The sequence below is a fragment of the Mustela nivalis genome, assembly GCF_964662115.1.
Source record: "Mustela nivalis genome assembly, chromosome: 9".
NCBI classification, from domain to species: domain Eukaryota; kingdom Metazoa; phylum Chordata; class Mammalia; order Carnivora; family Mustelidae; genus Mustela; species Mustela nivalis.
The window spans coordinates 93,184,314-93,207,863 of NC_139028.1; the positions used below are offsets into that span (position 1 = coordinate 93,184,314).

General features: G+C 46.1%; 1 protein-coding gene across 5 annotated transcripts in view; it reads right to left on the reverse strand.

Annotated features, from left to right (window-relative positions):
* Positions 1-23,550, reverse strand: part of PAMR1 (peptidase domain containing associated with muscle regeneration 1) — a 151,618-nt gene that overhangs the window by 13,525 nt on the left and 114,543 nt on the right. For all 5 annotated transcript variants that reach the window (XM_082748955.1, XM_082748954.1, XM_082748952.1 and 2 more), the window contains 3 exons: positions 21,863-21,977; positions 17,302-17,519; positions 14,764-14,871 (listed from right to left, as the gene is read on the reverse strand). In XM_082748955.1, the coding sequence (XP_082605081.1) occupies positions 14,764-14,871; positions 17,302-17,519; positions 21,863-21,977 (441 nt within the window). The remainder of the gene's footprint in view (positions 1-14,763; positions 14,872-17,301; positions 17,520-21,862; positions 21,978-23,550) is intronic.

A 23,550-nucleotide genomic window follows, 5' to 3' on the forward strand; every position in this document is an offset into this window, starting at 1 on the left:
TCTTATTTCATTTTGAGTTATTGCTTCCTAGTGCCAAATGATGCTTCCGAGTTGGGGTCCAATGGAACATAAGGCTATGTGGCTGGGGCACCTGGCCGGCTCAGTCACAGGGGCATGGGATTCTGAGCTCAGGATTCTAAATTCTAGCCTCACATTAAGTGTAGAGATTACTTCGAAACAAAATCTTAAAAAAAAAAAAAAAAAAAAAACCTATATGGCTAAAATTTAAGAGAAACACAGAAAGACATTTAGAAAGGATTCAGATGCTATCGTTGTCAGGCACTACTTGAAAATAAATATGCTGAGCATGCTCAAGGAAATAAAACAAAAAACTGAGAACTTCAGGAGAACACTGGAAACCTTAGAAACTAACCAAAGGAGCAATCTAGAATTGCAATGTGACAATGGCAGAAATGTAAAGCTCAGTGGGTAAGTAGAACAGCACATCAGATACAGTTCATGCATATTAATAGATGGAAACATAACTTACAAGAAAGAATTCAGAATGAAGCCCAAGAGTTAAAAAAATGGAAAATGTACAGGAAAATGTAAAGAAACAGTGAGAAAGTTAATAAAAGCATGTACCTGACATTCCAGGAAAAAGGAATGGGGTAAAACCAGCAGAAAACATCTCTCCAACTGATTAAAGACATCTGTCTACAGATCCCAAGACAGGGAAATGTGAAGAATACCACACAGAGACCTATTGCCCAAAATTGCTAAAAGCCAAAATCAGAGAAAAAAATTTTAAGCTGCCAAAGCTGGGAGAAAAATGGACGGGGAGAAACATACTTTGAGATAATTATAGTCATTATCTCTGGCTTGTAACATCAAAATGATTTTTGCCTCTTTATACTTTTTTCCCCCTGTTTGATAATCAAAACATGTAACCATAAAATTTTGTTGTTTATTGTTTTTGTGGTTGTTCATTATTTTCATTTTTTAAAGTAGCAGTCAAAATGGTTTGGGTTCCCCTGCTCAGCCCATAAACCTAGCCTTCAGTCTGCTATGCACGGTTTTTGACGTTCCCATGCCCTCCACACTGTGGGCATCTCATTATCATCATCATAGAGTAATCCAACTTCTCTCCAGCTCTGATGGGAATGAGCTCTTTCACTAGACTCTGGGGGACAAAGAAGGGCTGCCAGAATCAGAAGACACAGGTTCAAATAATTATTTGGTTCCCAGTGTCCAGAGTAAGCACACAGTAGGTCATGGAAGGGGTAAAGGGTAAAATGTATTCATTCTTCCACTTAATGAACCAGAGCGTGGGAAACTTACATAATTCTCCAAACCTTGTTTTTCTGGTCTGTAAAACAGGATAATAACACTTAGCAGGCTGGGCTGGTTTTGAGGAATAATTTACATAACACGTAGTCTCCTTTTCCCCTGTTTGCCTTTCTTTACAAAGCACCCAACTTCTTTTAAAAATCAATTCCTCGGCGCACCTGGGTGGCTCAGAGGGCTGAGCCTCTCCCTTTGGCTGGGGTCATGATCTCAGGGTTCTGGCATGGAGCCCCAAGTTGGGCTCTCTGCTCAGTGGGGAGCCTGCTTCCCTCTCTCTCTGCCTGCCTGCCTACTTGTGCTCTCTCTCTCTGCCAAATAAATAAAATCTTAAAAAAAAAAAATCAATTCCTTGGGGTGCCTGGGTGGCTCAGTGTTAGGTGTCTGACTCTTTATTTCAGCTCAGGTCATGATCTCCAGGTCCTGGGATTGAGCCCTGTGCCAGGTTCCTCACTGAGTCGACTTGAGGATCCTCTTTCTTTCTCCCTCTGCCCGCCTCCCTACCCCAGCTCATATGCTCTCTCTCTCTAAAATAAAAATAAATAAGCCTTTAAAAAAAATCAATTCCCCAAATTCATACACCTTAAAGAAAAACCCACAAGGAAATCTAAAGTCATATTATTGAGTCTATTTGGATATAAAACAAATAATGAATTCTGGAACACTAAAAAGAAATTAAAAAAAAAAAAGAAGAAGAAGAAGAAGAAGGGAGTTCTCACCAGAAACTAACCACGCTGGCACCCTGATCTCAGACTTTCCGCCTCCAGAACTGTGAGAAAATAAATTTCTATAGTTTAGAAATTAATCAATCAATTAATTAAATAAATCAAATATTCCACTCTATTTTCTGGCCTCTTGATAATATCTATAGATGATGGGCTTCCAGGCCTGGACTCAGGGTGTTGACTTAGACTTCCGAGTTCAGCCACAGTCTCTGAACACTCATCTCTCTTAATCCTGCAAAATGAAGCCTTAAAATTGTATTCTTGTATCAAACCTCCACCAGGCATCATTTCTCTTCCCTCTCATTTATTTCTCGTACTTGCCAAAGCTGTGCACTCTCCGAGGATGCTTTTAAACAGTATTCTAAGACTTCCTCTGCACATCTCTTCCTCTCCCGTTTATTTTATTTTATTTTATTTGACAGAGATCACAGTCAGGCAGAGAGAGAGTGGGGGAAGCAGGCTCCCCACCAAGCAGAGAGCCCAATGTGGGGCTCCATCCCAGGACCCTGAGATCATGACCTGAGCCGAAGACAGAGGCTTAACCCACTGAGTCACCCAGGTGCCGCATCTCTCCCAGTTTAGATGCTGACCTGCTGGGTCCTCAGACCACCTGCATCTCATCAAAGCCTGCTCCCCAGGGTTAGATTTCAAAAACTCTCTATTCCCCCTGTGGGTTCTCTTTTTAGAAACCATTGTGTCTCCCCATTAAACAGATCCTTGATTCCTTTCTATCTGATTTTTCAAGGGCTTTATGCTTCCTTTCTTCCCAGCAGGATAGACATTTTCACACAAAGCCAAGTGGGTATGTTAAGGAGCTGCACCCCTGGCCTGAAGGAGAACCCAGCTGCTGCTTTGCTAAGTAAAATATTCCAGGGTTAATAATAATAGCACATTGCCCTGGTCCTTTCAGGACCCAGCCCGGGGACATCAACACATTAAGCTTCGCACGCCTTTATACACCCTCTCATGAACAGAAACAGTACTTGGGGGGTGCATTCTTGTTTCCAATAAACACTTAAAAAACGACTCTCTAGCTGTCTTTTTTTCTCAAGGTGACGAGATGAGGTGGTTCGCTGTGATGCCACTTTACTGAAAGATATCTGGGAGCTTCGAGATGGCCCTGTAGTGAAAGCTATTGGTGTCCCATCCATATCCTTTCCCCAGGTCAGCTTCTACACATGAACCTGGCACCTGCCACCTTCGAAGACTGCCCTTGGGCATGGGCACCACCTTGCCTAAATGAAGAGCTGAAAGATGCCAAGATGTCCATCCCCTCAGACCCACCCCAGGGTTGCCCATAGATGACAACAGAAAGGTGTATAAATAGCTCAACTCCTGCTCCTCAAGGCATCATTTACACTCCCCAGCACCCTGCTCCGGATTGGACTGAGTCTGGGAGTTGAGTAGAAATCACTCTTGCTTGGTTTCCTCCTCTTTCCCATCTTGCTTCCCCAACTCCCTCACTGGTTGATCTTGAACCTCCTTTCAGAAACCATCTGGGCCCAAAATCTTGGCTCAGTGACTGGCCTGGGGAACAAACTAAGCAAGGACAGTGCTATTTTCTTAGCCCTGGGCCTCAGGGCCCCTTGGGCCTCCCCATGGTGGCACTCCTGGTGGGGGTGGGGCAGGGTGACAAGACACCAGAGGAGCGGTCTTCTCAGTCCCGGGCATGAAGCTCTGCATGCCTTTTGGCTCCTGGCAGATTCTGACAAGGATGACTGCTGGGGCATCTAAAGAGATCCGATCTCATCAGAAGAGCCTGCAGCCTCCACAGTGCTCTGGCTGCTGGCCAGCCCCACCCCAACCCACCCCAGCAGGGATCAGGCGCTCTGTGACACCAAGCTTCTCCAGGCTAACCAGCACGTCCCCAGAATCCACCAGGTGAAGATTCGGTGCTGTCTGGGTAAAACCAGCAACGGTTTTACAACCTGAAGGTACAGAGGAGGCCCCAACAACAACAGACCGTACTTCTCACAAGTCCGAATTATGGATCTTAGACTTGGATTGAAACTGACATAAAGCAAGAAAAGTTACATCTTTCTCTCCCCTGACCGGTACACTAAGATGCCTACTGGATAGAAGGTATGCGAGCTGAGCAGGTCCAGAAGGTCTATAGGGAATGGGTATGATGATGATGGAGACATCTGAGAGTATGTCAAGATAATGTGGAGACATTTCTAGGAAACGCGGTTCTTCGGTACACACAAATAACTCCACTATTTTGTGCTCTCTGATCAGTCAATTATACCGGCTATGACAAAGGAAGTCCACGCTCTTTATCCTAATTTAGAAAGTGGACCACCTTCCCATCCACTTCATTATCGCAGTTGATCAAGGGCATGACTATGAAAGAAGAGACCATTAGTGAAGGCCCAAAAATATTTCCACAGGTTGGGACCACACACTTTCTAATCCGTGTCTGAAAAATGCTAGGCGACAGTTTGCTCAACTCCTTCAGAAGATTCCAAGTCTTTCAGGAAATATTATGGGTTGGCTTCACAAACACCACTGGAGTCTCCACTCACTTCTGCCACTCCATCCAATAAAGAGCTGGGCTGGTTCTTATGCACACACACTTGTGTGTGTGTGTGTGTGTGTGTGTGTGTATGAGAGAGAGAGAGAGAGAAAGAGAGAGAGAGAGAGACTGAGAGAGAGAGAGCACGCGCGCTCGTTAAAGAAAGAGCAAGATTTCGATTCTCAGGTCTAACACTGGATCTTCTAAAATCAACAATACAATCCTATTTTGAGTGTCCTTCAGACAATGCAGTCCAAATATATGTTATTCAGCCCTGATCCAAGGCTTACCTAATACTGTAAAGAAACAACCAAATGCTGATCTAGCTGACCTGAGTACTAGCCCTCTATGAAGTCAGCCCCTCAAAGAGATATTTCCGGGAGGTACTTCAAGCTGAGTTCCCCCAGAAGCAGGCTGTGAGACAGAGTATGCAAGTAGCTTGTTTAGGTGGGAATCCCAGGAAGAATAAATAGTAGTGAGACAGGGAAGTTCACATTATCAAGAAAGTTACCACGGGGGGCCACGGAGGGTCAATGCCATTGGGAGACACAGTGGAATCTGCCTCTGACTTATCCTACCCAAGGATCAAGGGGTAGGAGCTATTACCTACCAAATGCGATCAATCATTTGTGGAAGGATGATGGGATTGACATTAGTTCCTCAGCACCTCCTGTCTGCCCACACACATGAGCCAGTGGGCTTTGGGAGCCCAAGAAAACCCTGAAGCAGAGTATAGGAGTATGGGGTTGGAAGCCAGCAGGGCAGCATACATGTTAATGGTACAAGTGTAATAAAGCCCAGCTACCTTCATTTTTTCAGGAGCAGCAGAAGGTAGAAGGCTCTAGCCTTTAGAAATATTTAGTATAAAAAGAAGTCACATTTGTTATTTACAAGACAGAAGTGGAAAACATTTCCCCAGCACCCATGCGTCTTCAGATAAGGAGAGAGGAAGGACTAGGGGTTAGAATAAAATGGGTCATATTTGCATCTCCTGCTGAACTTGGGTTCACTTTCACTTAATATACAATGAGAGCCACACCACCTAAGGCATTTCTCTGTTTGCCTTTGCTGCCAGAAAATTCAGAATCAGAGACAGCCAAGGCCGATCATTTCACTGGATGAAAACGTGGAAGCGCCATTTCACACCCTTGTGTGAATAATCTCTTTTGCTCGTTCTTGCCCTGCTTCTAAATCGTTTTGATTTCTTGTAATTACTATTACTCATACTCTGCTTGTCTTCAGAAATGGTTTGATGTCATTTACAGAACTGCACATCAAAAAGTGTACATTTCTTTTCTGGATATGCATAGGAATGAAATACTTGTGAAAGCCAGACAGCCCCCTGATTAAAAAAAAACAAAAACAAAACTAAACCAGGGTGCTCCTTTTTCTTTTTAATAAGAACTGAAAGATTATCTGAGAATTCTGGCAAAGGAAACAGATCCAAAGTCAACACAATTTGTGACCCCTTACCTAGCTGGTCTTGGGGGCTGGGTGATGGGGACATGTTGGTCTCAATTCTTAGCACACTCTTGGTACACACTCGTTCTCACAGGTCTCCAAAATCAAGGAAACAGTTTGTGACAGAATTTTCATTTTGTTTGGAAAAGGCATTAACTTTCTGACTGGGCTTTGTTCATTCTAGAAACCTGAATGAACATGAGAGCAACACCCAGAGTCAAGCCCTGGATGGGCCCCCTCTCTTCCCCACTTTTCCTGTTCAGCTTATATTTGAGTGTAGTGCCTTTGGGCTAAACCCATTATCTTTCACCTCCACAAAGGTCCCCCCCCCCCCCCCACCAGGCATAAAGACACCAACAGGAGTCCCCACCACAAACCCTTTTTATCTCTTTCCAGCCAATGGAACGCTGTCCCCCGATGCTACCCAGCCCCCTGTGGGTGCGAATGAGACCGTATCCATGCGAAATTAGCTTGGATGGCACACACTGCTCTTTCTTCATCCGGCAGCAGTTTGGAGGCTAAGGCTCATAATTAGCTATTTGATCTTAATCAGTATTGTCCTTGGCCCCTGGTACACTGTGTCTTTCGGATACCACTTTTCCGGTGTTTGGATGGCCTACTTACTAAGACAGCAGACACTGCCTGTGTCTAAGAGACAGGTCAACTTTGAAAAATGTTCAGAAAGTACTGGCCATTTTACTTGGGTTCAAAATCAACCTGACACCCTCGTCTCGTGGAGTAAGTGAGTAACCTACGTATTTGGGTAGAAACTTAGCTACCCTCCCCCTAGAGGACCTAGGGGTGACAGTCTTCCCCTAATCTCGGGTTTCTGAATCAGCTATTGGGGATGGGGTGGGAGGTGGATAATAATGCTAAACTACTGGGGGAAACGTCCCCCTGCAGCGTTTATAGTCAGCTTTTCAAAATAGAAGAACTACGCAGCATGGAAATCATGGAAATCGCTTGAACGAGGCAATCGTGTTCTGTTTAGCCTTGGGGATGGAGACAATGGGCTGCTGAGCCCATCTGAGTCTCAAGAGACTTTGCCCTCTTAGTCATGCTCAGCACCACCATCACCACCACCAAGGCTTTCCTAGAGGAAGGTGTGGCCAAGAACCACGTGGTACGGGACCTCTCCTCAGCCCTTGAGAAAGGCTGATATTGGAGTTGTTTTATGTTTCTGCCAAATAGAAGGAAGAAAATGTGCTGCATAGCCCTGCCTTATTTCCCCAGGGCCTCATGCCTACCAGACACTCAACACTGTTGGGCTAGATGGATCTGTCAAGTGGCGAGGGTCACAGTACCTACCCCGCGGGGACGCTGAAACGATGAAATGAGACAAGGTCACAGAAAGCACACAGCCTGGCCTACACTGGGAACAGAGACAGTAGAAACTACTATTGTTTTCAGTACCTGGATGCCAGCGGACGTGTCTTCTGTTTTGTAGAGAGGAAGGTTTCCTCTTCTGAAGCAGGGTGACAGAAGGAGGTGGACACCCCAGGAGGCAGGAGCTTTTAGAGAAAAGTGGGGGGCCCTCTAGCTTTAATCAAGGGGCTAGTGTCCGTCTCATGGTCCGTGAAGGCAGGGATGTTTGTCCCCAGCAGAAGTTCGTTCTGCTTTGCTGTCACGTTCTCCCACTCTCTGCACCCTCCAGCCTCTTCCCTCGGTGGCAGCCAGCCCACCCTTGCTCTAATGGATTACCTCTTCACCTAGAACCAAAATAAAATCTGCCTCAGGCGTTAGGTCCTGCCTCGGTGACCTCAGCTGCCAAAGCAAAAGCCAAGGGGGCCCTGTCAGGGGCAGGCGCGTGGAAGGAAATTCTTAGTAAAACGATGTGGGTCTGGTCCTTGCCAGTCTGAGGGCTGCTCCGTCCCGAGATCGTGGAGAAGTCAGGCTGGAAAGTTCACAGTGCAGCATCACAGGTCCTCTTATTATCTGCTGGGGTGGTGTCCATAATGAAAAGGATTGCTGACTCGTCCAATGCACCCGTCCTATACCAAGCACCAAGCATCCCAGAATGGGGTATAGCAACGCTTTGTTAAGAGGATCGAGGCCCGTGGAGCCCATCAGGGTTAATGCTAAAATGTGACACCATCGAGGCCGACTCAGACTCACCCAGCAAGGAATGGCCCAAACCACAAGGCAACGCGTCCTCTGAATTATAAAACAAACAAATGCCTTGATAACTGTATAAAGGCAGCCTCTGCTGTATTCAGTAATAGCTCTTGCTTTTCAGATCTTAACCTAAATGAGATGGCATCCCTCTAAATACACCATGAAGGACGTCAGAGATTCATTTCCGTGCTAGGGAGGGAAGTAGAGGGGAGGCTTAGGTGTAAGGAGGTGTATGAGAAGGTAGCTGTCCATTAGCTCATGGTCTTCTTGGGGCTCCTCCAATTTCTGAAGCCTCCGGGCTATCAAGTATTTGATAACAGCTATGGATTCTCCAGGACTCTTCTATGGGATTATCTCTCTACCTCTCATGCTGTCCCAAGCCCGTCTGCTCATTCTCTTTGGTGCCATGTCCCTCTAATCAAACATCTCAGCGATAGTCTGGAGCACCAGTTTCCTACATGACCACCAGGAGACAGACATATAGCCCATCCCATGTTAAATGAGGGACTTCTGAAAAACCCCGTGAGAAAAAGGGAGGCTGACCAGATAACATGATGCTTGGGCAACCCACCACGGAGTGTCCAATCCAGTCCCTCGCGGGGATTACTCCCTCATCATTTCTTAACGCCCCGTCTCTGGGCTGCCCTGGTTACAAAGACTCCCCTAACATCATGCCCAGTGGGGGTGTCTTCTCCTGGGATCTACGATTCCTCATGATAATGACATTGGCAGTGTCTACTTGCCTGTTAAAACCAGATCCTTCCTGCCTGTACCCAAGTGCCATGATAAGCAAGACTTTGTATCCGGCCATGACCTGCGGGATGCGGTTCACGGAGGAAACTGAGAAAGTTGAGGGGAGAATTTTCCTGAACCCTGGAACCCCAAGAAAAGTGTGTCATAATCATCTAGTCTGTAGAAACTGGTGTTGTTCCCCAACCCCTTATCTGGAGAATCCCCTACTTCCTGCCAAACTTTCAATGGCCATAATAGGGGAGGCGAAAGAGGATAGTATGCGAAGTGAAATACGACTAAGAAAGACCAATACCACAAAGTTTCATTCAGATGTGGAATCTGAAAAGCAAAACAAATGACTAACAAAAAACAAAGGGCACCTGGGTGGTTCAGTGGGTTAAAGCCTCTGCCTTCCACTCAGGTCATGACCCCAGAGTCCTGGGATTGAGCCCCACATCGGGCTCTCTGCTCAGCAGGGAGCCTGCTTCCCCCTCTCTGCCTGCCTCTCTGCCTACTTGTGATCTCTGTCTGTCAAATAAATAAAATCTTAAAAAAAAAAAAAAAAGGCAGAAATGGACCTATAAACATAGAGAACAAAGGGGTGGTGGCCAGAAGGAAGGAGGTGGGGGATGGGCTAAAGGGCGAAGGAGCTTGGGAGACCCAGGCTCCCAGGTAGGAAATGGGTAAATCACAGGAATGAAAGGCACAGAATACAGCCAGTGATACCGGCACAGAGGGCAGGGAGTGGCACACAGTGGCAGGGAGCCTAGCATAACCTAGAGAGAAACTGAGTCACTACGTCCTACACCTGAAACTAATGAAACATTGTGCGTCAACTATACTCCAAAAAGAAAAGTAATGGCTCCAGGGACTCAACTCAGCGCCTTACATGTAAGGATTATTTCATTCCGTTCCCCACACACGCTCTGAGAAATATGTGTTATTATCTTTCTGAACTTTATAAGTGGGGAAACTGAGGCCCGCTGGAGGGAAACGGGCTGCTCAGGTCATCTGGCTGGTAAATGTAGGCTGAGAGTCAAACCCAGGTCTCTCTGCCCAGAGAGCCCTAGCTCTTCACCCCAGGATGTACCATCCCACTACGGACAAAGAGGCTCCTGTCTTCCGTAAATTAAGGCTGAGACTGGCCCTTGGAACAATGTGAAAGCCAGGACACAGTTCATGTTTACAACGCCGCTCCTGAGAGCTCTTAGGACAATCCACACGTATCCCGCCGCAGCCCGTCATCTCCCGTCTGCAACAGGAAAGGTGATCTTGACCCACTGGCGGCCTCGGCACATTCCCACTGCGCCAGGGTTACGGTTCCCATGAAAACCCCGAAGTTCCTAATCACTTATTCTGATGAGAAATGCGGTTGCCCCTTTGAAGCTAAAGTATAAAGTGAACCCCTCATCTGGGGCTCTTTCTTCCCAGTCCTTGGGACAGGCTAGTGGGAAACCTGACGCTCCAAACCCCAAACGAATCCGGATTCCCCAGTGTTCTTTAATTGGTGGAAGCCGATTTGTTTTGTTCAAGGCGCGTCAGAGCCTGCAGTGTGAGCTTTGTGCCCCAAGATTTAGCCCGTTTCATCGTCCTTCATTAGGATGCAAGGGAAAGCCCAGGCATTGATAACTGGGCCAGGGGAACAAAGGCAACATGGAAACTGGAGCGGGGCAATGAATCCCTCGCTTTCCACTGGTACAAAACAAGATTCCCACCATTTACTCAAGAACTTATTTTGTCCTTGTGTTCCATACAAAGAAACAGGAAACTTCAGAGAGGAGGAAAAAAAAAAAAAAAAAACATGGGGGGGAACCCGTGGTTCCTTACACGGTGGCCCAGGGAGGTTGGGGTCACCGAGGGTGCTGGCAGGAGGCTAGCTTGGTCCCAGAGCTGAGGAGGGGCCAACTCCCTGTTTTTTGCTCTCAGAGGAGGTCACCTGAGAGCAGAGGAAGTTTGCTCCCCCTTGGGAAACACCAGAAGGAGAGATCTGGGGTGGCAGCAATATGGACCGCACTGGGAACCGTCAGCCTCTTGATGAGCAAGTGAACCAGACCTGTGCAGGTCACTTCTTCCTCCTCCTTTACTACTCTAGGGAGTCCGGGCACCAGACCTTCCCTCAGACCCATTCACCTTCCTTTGAAAATAAGTCCATTCTCAACTTGACAAGAAGAGACCCTCGTCTCTCAAATGTGAGCTCTGATTCTTATTTTGAGGACCGGTGATTGTAACGGCTCATCTTGTAAACTGGTGAAGCCTTTTGGGGGACCATTTCAGCTGTTCTTCTTCAGAGTTTAAATCTATGGACCCTTTGAACTAACAGTTCAACATCCAGGAATTTCTTTTACAAAAATACCTCTAACACATGAATCAAGAAATCAGTGTTAGGATACTCCTTGCTCCTTTCTTTAGAGTAATAAATTAAGTATAGGATCAAGTCCATCTTAAGGGATTAGATGAGTGTATATGATGGTATACACATCCCTACAAGGGAATACTCAGAAAATCACTTGTTTTTAATGAAGTAGGCCAACATGGACTGGCCTGGGGAAAATGTCCATGAGGCGGGGACTGAAAACAAGTTGAAAAATTGCCTGTATACTTTAATCCACTTTTGTCTGAAACTTGGTTTCTCAAATTGGGCTGACACTTGGGCCAGATCACTCTCTGGTCTGGGTCTGCATGGGGGGTCTCCACCCTCTCGATGCCAGAGGTAGCCTCCCCTCCCTGCAATGAGGACAATCAACAATGTTTCTAGATGTTGCCAAAGGCCCCTGAAGGCCAGAATAGGAGCTAAAATCCCAACAGAGAATCAGTGATTTAAGATACTGATTTATCAACAACTTGGATTTGCACATCATAGAAAAAAGTCCAACAGGACCACAATAACAGTGATTCCACTGGGAACCAGGATGGGTCAGGGGAAATAATGTGATTTTTTTATTTGATACACTGCTGGACTGTTTGATTATTTTTACACATATATCTTTCTTCTGTAAGTAAGCAGAAAATCGATTTCTATTCCAGTCCACTCACATTCTTAAATATATACCAAGAAAAGAGTGAGAATAGCTTACATCAAGAGACAGAGAATCGCGATTCTCTCTGGAAATGAGTGACAGGCAGAGCTTACCTGGTGAGGAAAAGTCCTTTAAGAGGACTAGATAATGGGACACACTGACATGCCCAGAGCTTGTCAATTGTTCAGCTGGTGAGAACCGTGTCTGGGAAGCAGTGAACAGTATGGGAACTATGAAATTCTAGCCTTGAGTTTTGAAGCGGATGGGGACCAGTGACTTGTGTTCTCTGTTTTATCTGCTAAATCCTTTATCTGCTAAAAGGAACATCCATCCACCTTCCCGCAAGACTTCGGAAGGGCAGACCGTTAAGGCAGCATCTATGAAGCGGTTCCCCGCATCAGATCTCCTACCGCTTCAATAAAAGATGGAATTCTCATTCATATTTGATTTGGTGCTTTTAAAGCGATTTTGTAAAACAAATGCCGGGTTCAATTTGGGCTTTTCAAAGTTTAGAGAATCCCAGAATACTCGAGTTTCTTGTTCATTTTGAAGCAATTTCCTCCAGGGATCTTTTTCCAGTTCAGTGGTATACTCATGAAGAAAACAACAAAGTAAATATCACCCCCCCCCTTTTGTTTTTCTAGCTAATAGGTTACTCTAGAAAACTACTAAGGTTTTGGTTTACAGTTTACAAGGTAAACTGCCACAGCCAATTTTCGTGATGCTTCTTCCCTCATTGAGTTAGCTGAAACTCATTCTGAATTTCCTAAAAGGAAAAACAAATCTAAATCTTACCAAAAATAATAAAACATTTGGTCTCCCACATGAATGCCAGCAAATGATCAGATATCCACCACCAATACCCTCACCTAGTTACAACTACAAAATACTAAGGGAATTTTGTTTTTTGAGTGACAGTTTAAAAAGTGGCAAGAGGGAATTCTCTTGTCCATCTAGGCTGGTGTTCTGAGACCAGAAGTGATTTGAGACAGTTCATAACTCAGGTTATGATTCAGTTCCTAATGACACATTTTACATTCTTTTTCATTACATGTGTTTGCTTTGTTTTCCTTTGTTCTCTGGATGGAATAACAATGCTAAGAAGTCAATGTTTGACTTGTAAGCAACTCCTTAATATTTTAAATTGATCAAACTTTTGATCAATTTCTCTCCCCGCCACCACCAATGTTTGACTTGTAAGCAACTCCTTAATATTTTAAATTGATCAAACTTTTGATCAATTTCTCTCCCTGCCACCACCACCCCCCATTCCTTATCCCTGCCCTGATCTGACCCAACTCCTTAAAGCATTTTGGCTTATTTGGTAATATTTCACTTGTCTCCAATTTCACCTTGTTTTTCAAAGCTCTAGTTATTGTGCAATCAGTTAGTTCATCAAGAAATTAAGCCTCTCCCTTCTCCCCTTTTTTTCTACCTCTGAATTTTAAAGGGTAAAGCCCAGGATTTGCCATTGTCAAGATTCCAGATTTGCTCTATACACACATTTTGAAAACAAAGAGAAAGCAGCATTTCTCTTCTCTGCCTTGCATCCAACACCGCAGATTCAAACAAGGCAGGAACCATGAAGCAGAACATCTTTTTCTAAGCACCGCGCATAGCCACACCAGGTCAGCTGCACCAAGCTGAAGCAAGGGATGCTTTCGGAAGAATGCAGTGACACACCCGGGGACACACTGGTGACACCATGGCTTCCGTCTGCCTTGTTTACAAGGAAAACTCATGAAATTGACTGAAAAATAAGCGAGACGTATAGAATGCTACCAGACCAGAGTCTCTTACAGGATGACCCTGAAGTACCTACGTATGATAGTTATGATAGTAGCAGACCCTGCTGGTGATCTGCCCTCAGATGCCACTTGCCTTCCCCATCCTCCAGTCCACACTGTTTTACTTCCAGTGGCCTTCACCTGAGATCTCTTTGATTATTCAAGGATTTACGGGAACCACTCTGCCCACATGCATAGAAAGTCAGGCATGTTCTCCTACGCACCCAGGGCAGCTCTTGGCCAATGGCTGGTCTCAGGGGGGCTATGAAAGCCCAGCTGCCTTGCTATAAAGCCAGGACCCACTCGGAGATGTAATTTACAAGCCAGATTCCACTGAGGCTGGATTTTGCCTGAAATCACACCTTTGCTTGGCTTCCCTCCCTTCCCAGCCCAGCTTCCCCACTCCCTTGCCAGCTTCTCTGGAACCGAGTCCTAATATACCACCTGTACCTACACTCATCACTCAGGATCTGCTGGGGGAAAACCCTACCTAGGCTCTTAACTGTCCTCTTTTGCCTTGCCCCCAAATTTTCAACCTTCTCATTCTTCTGCCCATCTCCCTCTGCACTGAGAGCTGTAGTTCATGACATCTGTGTGAGGTCTCAAATCTCTGTTAGAACATGTGTCACATCCAAGGCTTGGTTACCAGAGACCCCTGAGAAATAACTTCCGGTTAGTGCTGAGGTCCTCTATGCCAATGGCTTCAGACCACGCAACAACATCCCAGAGTCTATGAATGCTACCCTGGGGCAGACCTCCAAATTTCAGATCTTACCATGGACAGGGAGTTCAGATGAGAGCCTCTATGATGGTGGCTTTCTCCTGTTGGCCCTTCATCCATGTTTTTGAGCTCTGAATATGATCTGAGGCCATCAAAGTCATATCTTTTTGAGGGGTATAAGCAGCAGGGGAGGTCTGGAAATGTCAATGGGAAGACCTGGGTGGTTGCAGACACCCTGAGTCAGAAAGGCTGCCCAACCCCGAGAAACCTTCGATGGGATTGTCCACATTACGTGCCACCCTGGACAGACCAACCTAATCACCAACAACAGGCTTCGCAAGTTCCCAGAGCCCTCTCCACGCCAGCCCCACGGACACCCTAACTCTCACTCCGGAGGCATACTCACGATTTTCACAGTGCTGCCCGGTGTAGCCTGCCAGGCAGGCACACTTGTAAGATCCGGTTTTGTCAAGGAGGCAAGTGCCATCGTGGAAACAGGGAGAAGAGGAACATGCTGTAAGAGAAAAGGCAATTTCCCTCAGGGTCACTGAGCGGTGAGGTCAACGTCTTCAAGCTCAGAGCCTTGACCAGAGTCTTTCGCTTGCCTATTCAAGTCTTCCTCTTACAATACTTTTTTTTTTACAGGATTCCTGTTAGCATTGTTTGAGAATGCCTGAAACAGGTACGTATCTTGTTATTTGATATTTTTAAAGGCCCCAGGAGTATGGTCCTATAGTCCAAAAAGCCTAACACCAACACAAATAGGTACACCATGTGATTAGGGCAGAGGCACGCCTTGAACCCTCCCATAAGGACTCCAAGAGAGGGAGGCAGCCTTGGGGAATTTTCGATCATCTTTTTTCAAGAAAGCATCCTGGGCAAGGAGGGAAAGGAACTGGAAGAGCTTCAAGACACTGTTGAAAACGTACCTGAGAATTTCCTAGCACACATTCTGTACACATTAGTCCTGCAAAATGTTGATGTGTTCAGCTGAGAAAGGGCTGTGGACTCAACTATGGTGGGGAAGCACTACTGGCATTAAATTATAATTAACCGGATTTCTTTACTGCAGAACTTCTCAGACTGTTACAAGTCCTAATGTGCACTGCACATAACGCCTGACCTTTCCCAAACTCATGTGACTGCGTCTTTACAGAAGACTATTTTTCTACAGAGAACACTTTGGGAAACAGAGGTCTGTGTGCTAACCCACTCTAACCCTACATTCACTTATCCTGACATGAAGCTACACTGCCGGGCCCAGTTCCACAAGCCCGTACAGAGGGCGCCCCCCCACCCCCCCACCTGTGTGAGGCACCAGAGTCGGACATTCTGTTTACCAAACTAGAGCTTTCTGACAAAAAATACACAATGACCATCACCTGACGCGTAATAGATTTAGTGTCACGAAAGAGGAAAAAGTGTTCTAAGATGCTCCAGCTGGGACAATATCATAACCCACTGGAACAAGAGAAAAGGGTTAGCAGAGGAAAACGCATGGGATACACACCCTGAGGGCTGGGATTGGCTGGCAAGTGTGGAGGAGTTTACCTTAGCCTGAGGTAAAAACCCAAGTATAAGCACACGAACAGGGTGTCTGAGGAACCGGAAGTGCTACCTTCTACTTGACAACACAGACCAGCATTTCCCAAAGTTCTCCAGTGGGGGCTGAAGAATCCCCTTCCAAGGAGGAAGAGACCCTCCTGACCCTCCCCCAGTCCCAGGGTCACAGGCTGGTGAGCCACTGCTGCTTCTCCTGGCTTCCCTGACAGCCAGCCTTGCTGACTGCCACCGGGATCCCCACGCCTCAAGTGTGCCCTTACCCAGCTGTGGCTGGCCCTGTATTCCCAAGGGCAAAGACCAGCCACAGGCTGACCCAACTCCCCAAACCACAGCATCACAGCCACCAGAACCCCCAGGCTGGCACAGCTCCACAGGGGACATCCTTGGAAGACAGTGGGCCCACAGATGAGCAGCAATGGCTGAGTGCTCACGGGAGACAGTCTAAGGGAAGGGCAGGTGGGGCAGGGTTGGGGGGAGCATCTGCTGAAAGGACAAGGCTGCAGAAGGCTGACCCCAACCACACCCACCATCCCAGGGCTGCCACCAACTTTCCTGAGGCTTTGGTACCCTACCTCCCGTAGGAAGCCATAGTGATCAAAATGCCACTACAATGGTTAACCAGGTATTTTTAGAAAAAACAGAACTTGAAGCCCAGGCTCAGTCTGGAAAGCCAGATCCAGTCCAATCTCAGAACAGCGAGAGCTGAGGGTCCTTCCCTAGGACTGCACATTTTGCTAATTTGGGTCCGATCCTACTTCCTGATATGAACAGGGCAGGAGTTCAAGTCAGGCCTAGAGCTACTCACAAAGTGAGTGCCATTTACCACCGAGAGAAACACTTTTAATGCCTGTTTTGCAAATAATGGGGAGGTCCAGGGCACCCCAGTGGTTGGGCAGCTACGGAGCGTGTCCTATGTACCAGACATTGTGCCAAGCTCTTCATCTCCTTCGTCTCCCAGAAACTCCTTACGGGATCAGGGTCTATGCTTTCTGCCTTACTCCACAATTGGGAAACCAAGGCCTGGAGAAGTTGAAGAATTACCCCAGGTCACACAGCTTCATCTGCCAGAGCTCCAAAGCTAATGCCCTTAACCATGAGAGGCCCCCTAGGCTGAGCCAACTTCTTGGTGACCTTGGACACATGGCCTGGCCTCCCTCTGCTCCAGCATGTGTACATCCATAGTAACTAGCTAAGCCTCTGGCTGAACATTTCTAAAATACACCTGCCTCTCCTTCTTCCTTTTCAACATGTCGGTTGCTTCCAAGAACCCAGCACAGAGGGCTTTAATCAGGCTGAGCAGGGAGGAGGCGTGGAGCACAGAAAGGAAACATCTGCCAGGAGCACAGCCTTACAATGCTGCATCTGTCTCCATGGCCCTTACCTGTGATCTCCTCAAAGATGGCATGGAAGCCATCAAAATTCTTGGAGCCATCTGAATGGAAGAGGATGTGGAGTGAGGAGTCCGTGCTGCGGATGGGCGCTGGCCGCTCATTGCCACAGAAGCGCTTGATGATCTGGCTGCTGCTGCTGTCGCCGTCGCGGACCTCCACGTAGTCATACTGGCACATGTAGTCAAACTCCAGGCTCAGCATGACGAACCTGTGGGCAGAGAGGGAACAACAGGAAACAGGTGTGCTCCAGCCCCTCCTGCGGTCCCTGAGCAAGCTCAAGGTCAGATGATGAACAGGTCTTAGAGGAGCGGTGCCAATGGCCTCATTGGACAGAAGAAGGGGCCTGGACAATGGGAGGTCAGGTGAATTCCTTTTAGCAGAGGGACGCCGGTGTGTGTGTGTGTGCTTACCTGGGCCAAGGGAGTCCCTATTCCATCCAGAACATCTCTGCACATGCACATGCACATGCCTCTCTTCCAGGGTCAATTTTCTCCCAGGGTTCAAGGCTGGTTCCTTCCTATCCTCAGGCCTCCCCTGATATAGTCTCTCCTCAAAGAGGTTTCCTTGACAACACTTTCTAAAGGAGATCCCCTGTTTTCTTCACAATGGGTATATAAATTTTAATTTACTTTATGTGCTTGATTTTGTCTGTGTGTGTATGTGTGTCTTCAGGCACACACAGACATGCCTATCTCTTCTACTAGGCTGTAAATTTCTTGAGTGTAGGGGAAAACAGCTGGCTTCTTCCACCATTGTTTGCACACTGCCCAACACAGTGTCTGGCATATAGAAATGCCAACCAAATATTGGTGAATAGTTGGTTGGATGGATACGATGGTCTAATTTTACAACTGGAGGATGGAAAAAGGACATATTGTCTTGCAAAACTCAAAAAAAAAGAACAGGGGTGCCTGGGTGGCTCAGTGGGTTGGGCCTCTGCCTTTGGCTCAGATCATGATCCCGGGATCCTGGGATTGAGCCCCGCATTGGGCTCTCTGCTCAGCAGGGAGCCTGCTTCCCCCTCTCTCTCTGTCTGGCTCTCTGCCTACTTGTGATCTCTCTCTGTCAAATAAATAAATAAAATCTTTAAAAAAAAAAGAAGAAGAAGAACAAAATCTCTACACATTCCTCTGTTTGATGTAAGGATGAGAAGGCAGTGATCTTCTGGGTAACAATAATTCTTGCCCAAAAAGTAAAAAAGGTGGCACTATATCAGAATTTCAGAACTGGGGGATATCTGGGTAAATCTATAATTGCCCTAAAGGGTCTTGGGTTTGGAAATACTTAAATAAATCAGATCCATAAAAAATAATTTTTTTAAAAAAATAAATAAATACATCAGATCCAAAGAACAGAGGATGACCCCAAGCATACAATTCCAAGAGACAGGATAGAAGGCAGCCACATCCCAGACAATGAGAGGAAAAAGCCACTTTTCAGATTATTCCAAAGGGAATGTTTTGGTGTCAAGGTCACAGAATGTACATCTGTATATTCTCCCTCATGTTTTGAAGAAGAATTAAGAATAGACAGAAGAGCACAGAATTGCCGCCTGAGATGCTGGGACAAGGACCTATTTCTACAACTTTGGGTAAAAATTTCAAGTGCCAGGATTAAAGAACACTGGACCACAGTGACAATCAATATATTTTGAATACATTTAAAGGTCTTCCTAAAAAGACACCTTTTAACTAGTATTTATTTTACAAAACTTTTATCACAAAACCTTTTGTAAGGGATGATATGGCCCATTAATCATGCTTCATGCAAAGTAGTCTAATATCTACGGACCTGACTTCTCACCCAGATGCCATGGCTAGCTTGCGGTGGGCCTTGGCAGATCCACCCTTTCTCTGGACGTTGGTGTCTGTCTGAAAAGGGAAGGCGCAGGGACAGGGCCACCACACAACAGAGATCACAGCTTATGTTCGAAACCAAACCATGGGATATTGCAAGTTGTATCTGTACATTCATTTGTCCAAATACTTAATATCCATCTGTGGTGGGCGCTGTTCTAGGTGCTGAAAGCACAGCAGGGATCCAACGAGACCAACCCAACTAGTGCCAGCCCCAACAGAGAGTAGTTCTGATCTGCGGGATGAACAATAAGCAAGGAAACCAGAAAACAAGGTAATTTCATAGAGTAGTAAGTGCTGTGAAGAAAAGAAGCCAGGTAAGAGCATAAAATGTGACTAGGGAGGGTAAGCTTTTCATACAATGTGGTCAAGGGAATACCTCTCTGTGAACTTGATATCTGGGCAGACACTTACATGATGAAATAGACCCAGCCATATGAAAGTCATGAGGAAGAGAGGTCCAGGCAGGGGACTTTGTAAGTGCAAAGGCCCTGAGGCAGTAATGAGTTTGACATATTTGAGGACCTGAAAGAAGGTCAGGAATGCTGCAAAATAGAGTGTAAAGGGGAGAGTGGTATGAACTGAGGTCAGCAAGGCAAGCAGGAGCCAGATCCTGCATGGGGAGAGCTTTAGATTTTATTCCAAGCCTGATAGGAATGAGCAAGGGGTTTTCGACAATAGAATCATGATTGGATTTAGGATTTTATAGGATCATTCTTGTCAAGGAGAAGACAGCAGAGCTGGCAAGTATGGAAGCATGGAAGCCAGTCAGGAAGATATGAGAGAATCAAGGTGAGAGAGGATGGTGGTAAAAGGAGGATAGTGGCATCAGAGTCCAAAGTAGATGGATGTGAGATGATTTTACATGTAAGAAGGTAGATTTTGTGATAGAGAGAAAGATAGAAGTGGGGGGCACCAGGAAGAACCTCTCAGCTTTTGCTCTGACCATTGTAAATGTGCATGTGTTTCTGTTATTATTATTATTACCATTGGCCAAAAGGTCCAGGTTTGATGAAGGAGAAGAAATCTGTATATTGCCAAGCCTCCCTAGGGGCCTCTCCTAGGCATGTGACGTGCTTGTCCAATCCCACCACCAGTTTGGATTTTTGTTTGGGAGAGATTTCCTTTGCACCTTGGATCTTGGAGGGGCTCCTCAGAGACCCCCTAAGGGGACCAGCGGCCTGGTTCCTAAGGTGCTAAACTAATATGTGGCATTTAACACCTGCCCTTATCATCCTTGGCAGAGCCCACCTGAAGCCTCTTAACACAACGGTGTGACCCCTCGGGTGTTCCTTATGCCAACCTCGTTCTAGAAAAGTTCAATTGCTGAGCCTCACTCCCAACTCCAGATCCTCAAGAAATGGGGTGGTCAGCCACTGAGGGCCAGCTCTGGTGAGGGGAATTGAGAAGGGGACCTGTTCCAAGGCAGAGTGCCATGCGCTGCCCCTCCTGGAGGACAGAGAGCCATTGGAGGAGCCAGCTGGAATGTGGAAAACGCCATTGATCCATCCAGAAAATACTTATTGAAAACATGTGCCCTTGGATTTTAGGGATTTCCATCACTGCCAACTTCATTACTGGGTAGAAAGGAAAGAAGTAAGTGGACAATGTCCCTAGAAATCTCAGAGGGGAATGGGCCACTCTGTTACCCTGGAGAGGAAAAGGAGAGATATTTGTCAGGAAAGAGGAGATACACTGGCGGCAGGGAGAAGTTCTTTCAACATTTATTCATACAAGTATCTCTCAGGCTCCTGGGGCGTGTATAGCCCCATCAAACATGGCTGTTCCCGGCCCTAGGAGGCAGCAGTGAACAGTTCTCATAGAAGAGGCCTCTCTTGTGGTGTTTATCTTGTGTTACAATAAAACTGGGTCTGTTCTTTGTACTATGGCATAAATTAAATATTTGTGAGGACGCCATAGCTCCATAAGAAGAAATGGCTTATCTCTTACACAAACATGAAAATTGGGTTTATTCGTTAGGGGGTGGTGGTTGTTTCCTGAGACTACCAGTGAAAGGAGCTGATGAATGTAAACCTCAATCTGGAGTATAAATTCCTTGAAGATTAGATCTGTGCCTTTTATTTCTTCCCTTTCTGCCAGTACTGGGTGACTAGAAAGACTTGGTAGAGATTTGTGGGTTGGGTAGATAGCTATTAGTATTTTTGCTTTGTTGGTATTATGCTTGGGTCAAAATTCCCTAAATCCACAATTCGCCCCCCTCCCCCCCACGCCACCACCATGGTAGGGCAGTGAATGACAAACATATAACTGGCTCCCAGGCCTCATCCCATGGAATTGCCAAGAGGTTAAAAAAAAGAAAAAAAAAATGGCTCTAGTGTACATTTCCAGCTTTTTTTTTTTTTTTAAGATATACCCATTTATTTGAGAGAGACAGAGCAAGTGAGTGCAAGTAAGGGAGGTACACAGAGAAAGGGAGAGAGAGAAACTAAGCAGACTCTGTGCCAAGTGGGGAGCCCAACTTGGGGCTCAATCTCACGGTCCCAATTTCAGACCTGAGCCAAAACCAAGAGTCAGACACTTTAACCAACTGTGCCACCCAGGTACCCAACATTACCTGCTTTTAAGAATAAAATACAGATGGTTAACCTGTGGTCCCTGGGATCTAGGGTGCTCAGTCCTCTTACCGTGTTTCCTTATAACCCCAAACTCCCTAATTCTGACTGCAGCCCCTTACCTGAGCTGGATGATGAACCCAGGCTTGGCATGGATGGTCCATTCACAATGAGCATTTAGGGGGTAGCTCTCCAACAAAATCTGACCCTTTGAGGCTCGCAGAACCTGGCCACATCCTGGGAAGAGAAGATTGGGGCATGGAAATTGGATTCAACAGAAAAGAGAGGATAGAAGATCTCAAAGATCCTTTGAGCTCCCTCCCACACACACCTGAGAACAGAGTGGAGAAGGAAATTACTTTCTCAAGCACCTGGCAATGCATTAGCCATTTTGCCTAGGTTAATTCATTTGATCCACCCAAGTGCTTGAAAAAGGAAGTAATATTATTCCAGTTTTCCAGCTGGGAAAATGCATAACAAGAGAGTTAAAGAAATAGCTTGTCTCGCCAATAAAGACAGTGGAGCAGAGATTCAAACCTGTGTCTGACTGTAAAGTCCAAGCCACTCTACCATCCTGCCTCTCCAAGAGTGCCGGAGACCTACCTGCGGGCTCTGCCCTAAGACGCTTTGAAAGTAGCTACTGTGGTCTTTGTCTGAAGCCTCAAACTACGGAAGAGCCTTGGCCTGTGTCCCCTCAACATCCTCTACCCCACAGATATGACCCCAAAGCAACTCCTTCCTGATCCTTTCCATCCACTTAGAAAAAGTATGTGTCAGTCTGTTCTATAGGCAATTATGTAAATAATGTGTCCCTAACTCATGAGACCAGAAGAGAAACGTGATCTTCAACCATTTGAATTGGATTACTGGTTTTATTTGTTTGTTTGCTTGCTTTCTAGCTCACATTCTTTTGAAAGCTGCCAATTAAAAAAAAAAAAAATGCATCCAAGGAGTTCTCCTGCTTGAGCTGTGGGGGTCCAAAGCCCTCTACCCTCACTATCACCTTGGTTTCCCTGAGTTACCTCCAAAGAATCATCAAGAAATCCCTGGGCTGCTGAGTCATCATTAACTTACATCATATTCTCCAGTGTTAAGCACAGGTGCGTGATATGCACCCTAGTTTTACAGAAGAATTTGGGGGAAATGTCTCAAATTGGTTTTATAGAAAAAAAATTATCTGGGCCATATAAATAGATGATATCTCTTACCAGAAACATCAAACTATAATCCATGGGCTGAATGTGGCTCACTGCCTATTTTTGTACATAAAGTTTTATTGGCACAGAACCATACCCATTTTTAATGCCTTGTCTATCTATGGTTGGTCTACAGCTATGGAGAGTGGCACAGTTGAATGGTTCTGGCCATTCACGGAAAAAGTTTGCCTAACTCTGCTCTGTACCGAAATCCAGTTTGACCTCATAAAGTTAAGCTATGCAGTGAGAGTCCATAACCCCCCCAAAAATATAAATTCTCATTGTTTAAAAGAAAAATACTAACATCAGGGGCCACTGCTCTATAGCAGGATGACAGTGGTAATCTTCATACAATGTTAGGAAAAGAGCTCAAACTCCTCTTTTGGCAATCTTTGAGGTCTGATGCTTGTTACTTTTGTGGAAATTACTGCTGGGTTGGTTGTATAAGTCCTGTCTTCATTCGGATTTTTATTGGGAGCCGTCCTGGTCCGCCCAATGGGAAGCACCGTCTACCACTATTCCCTGGGACTGCTTGTCTCGCCTGGCCTCCACCATCTCTTTCTGCAATCCATGTCCCCAGTATTTGATTCTCCACACAGAAGCCAAAGACACCC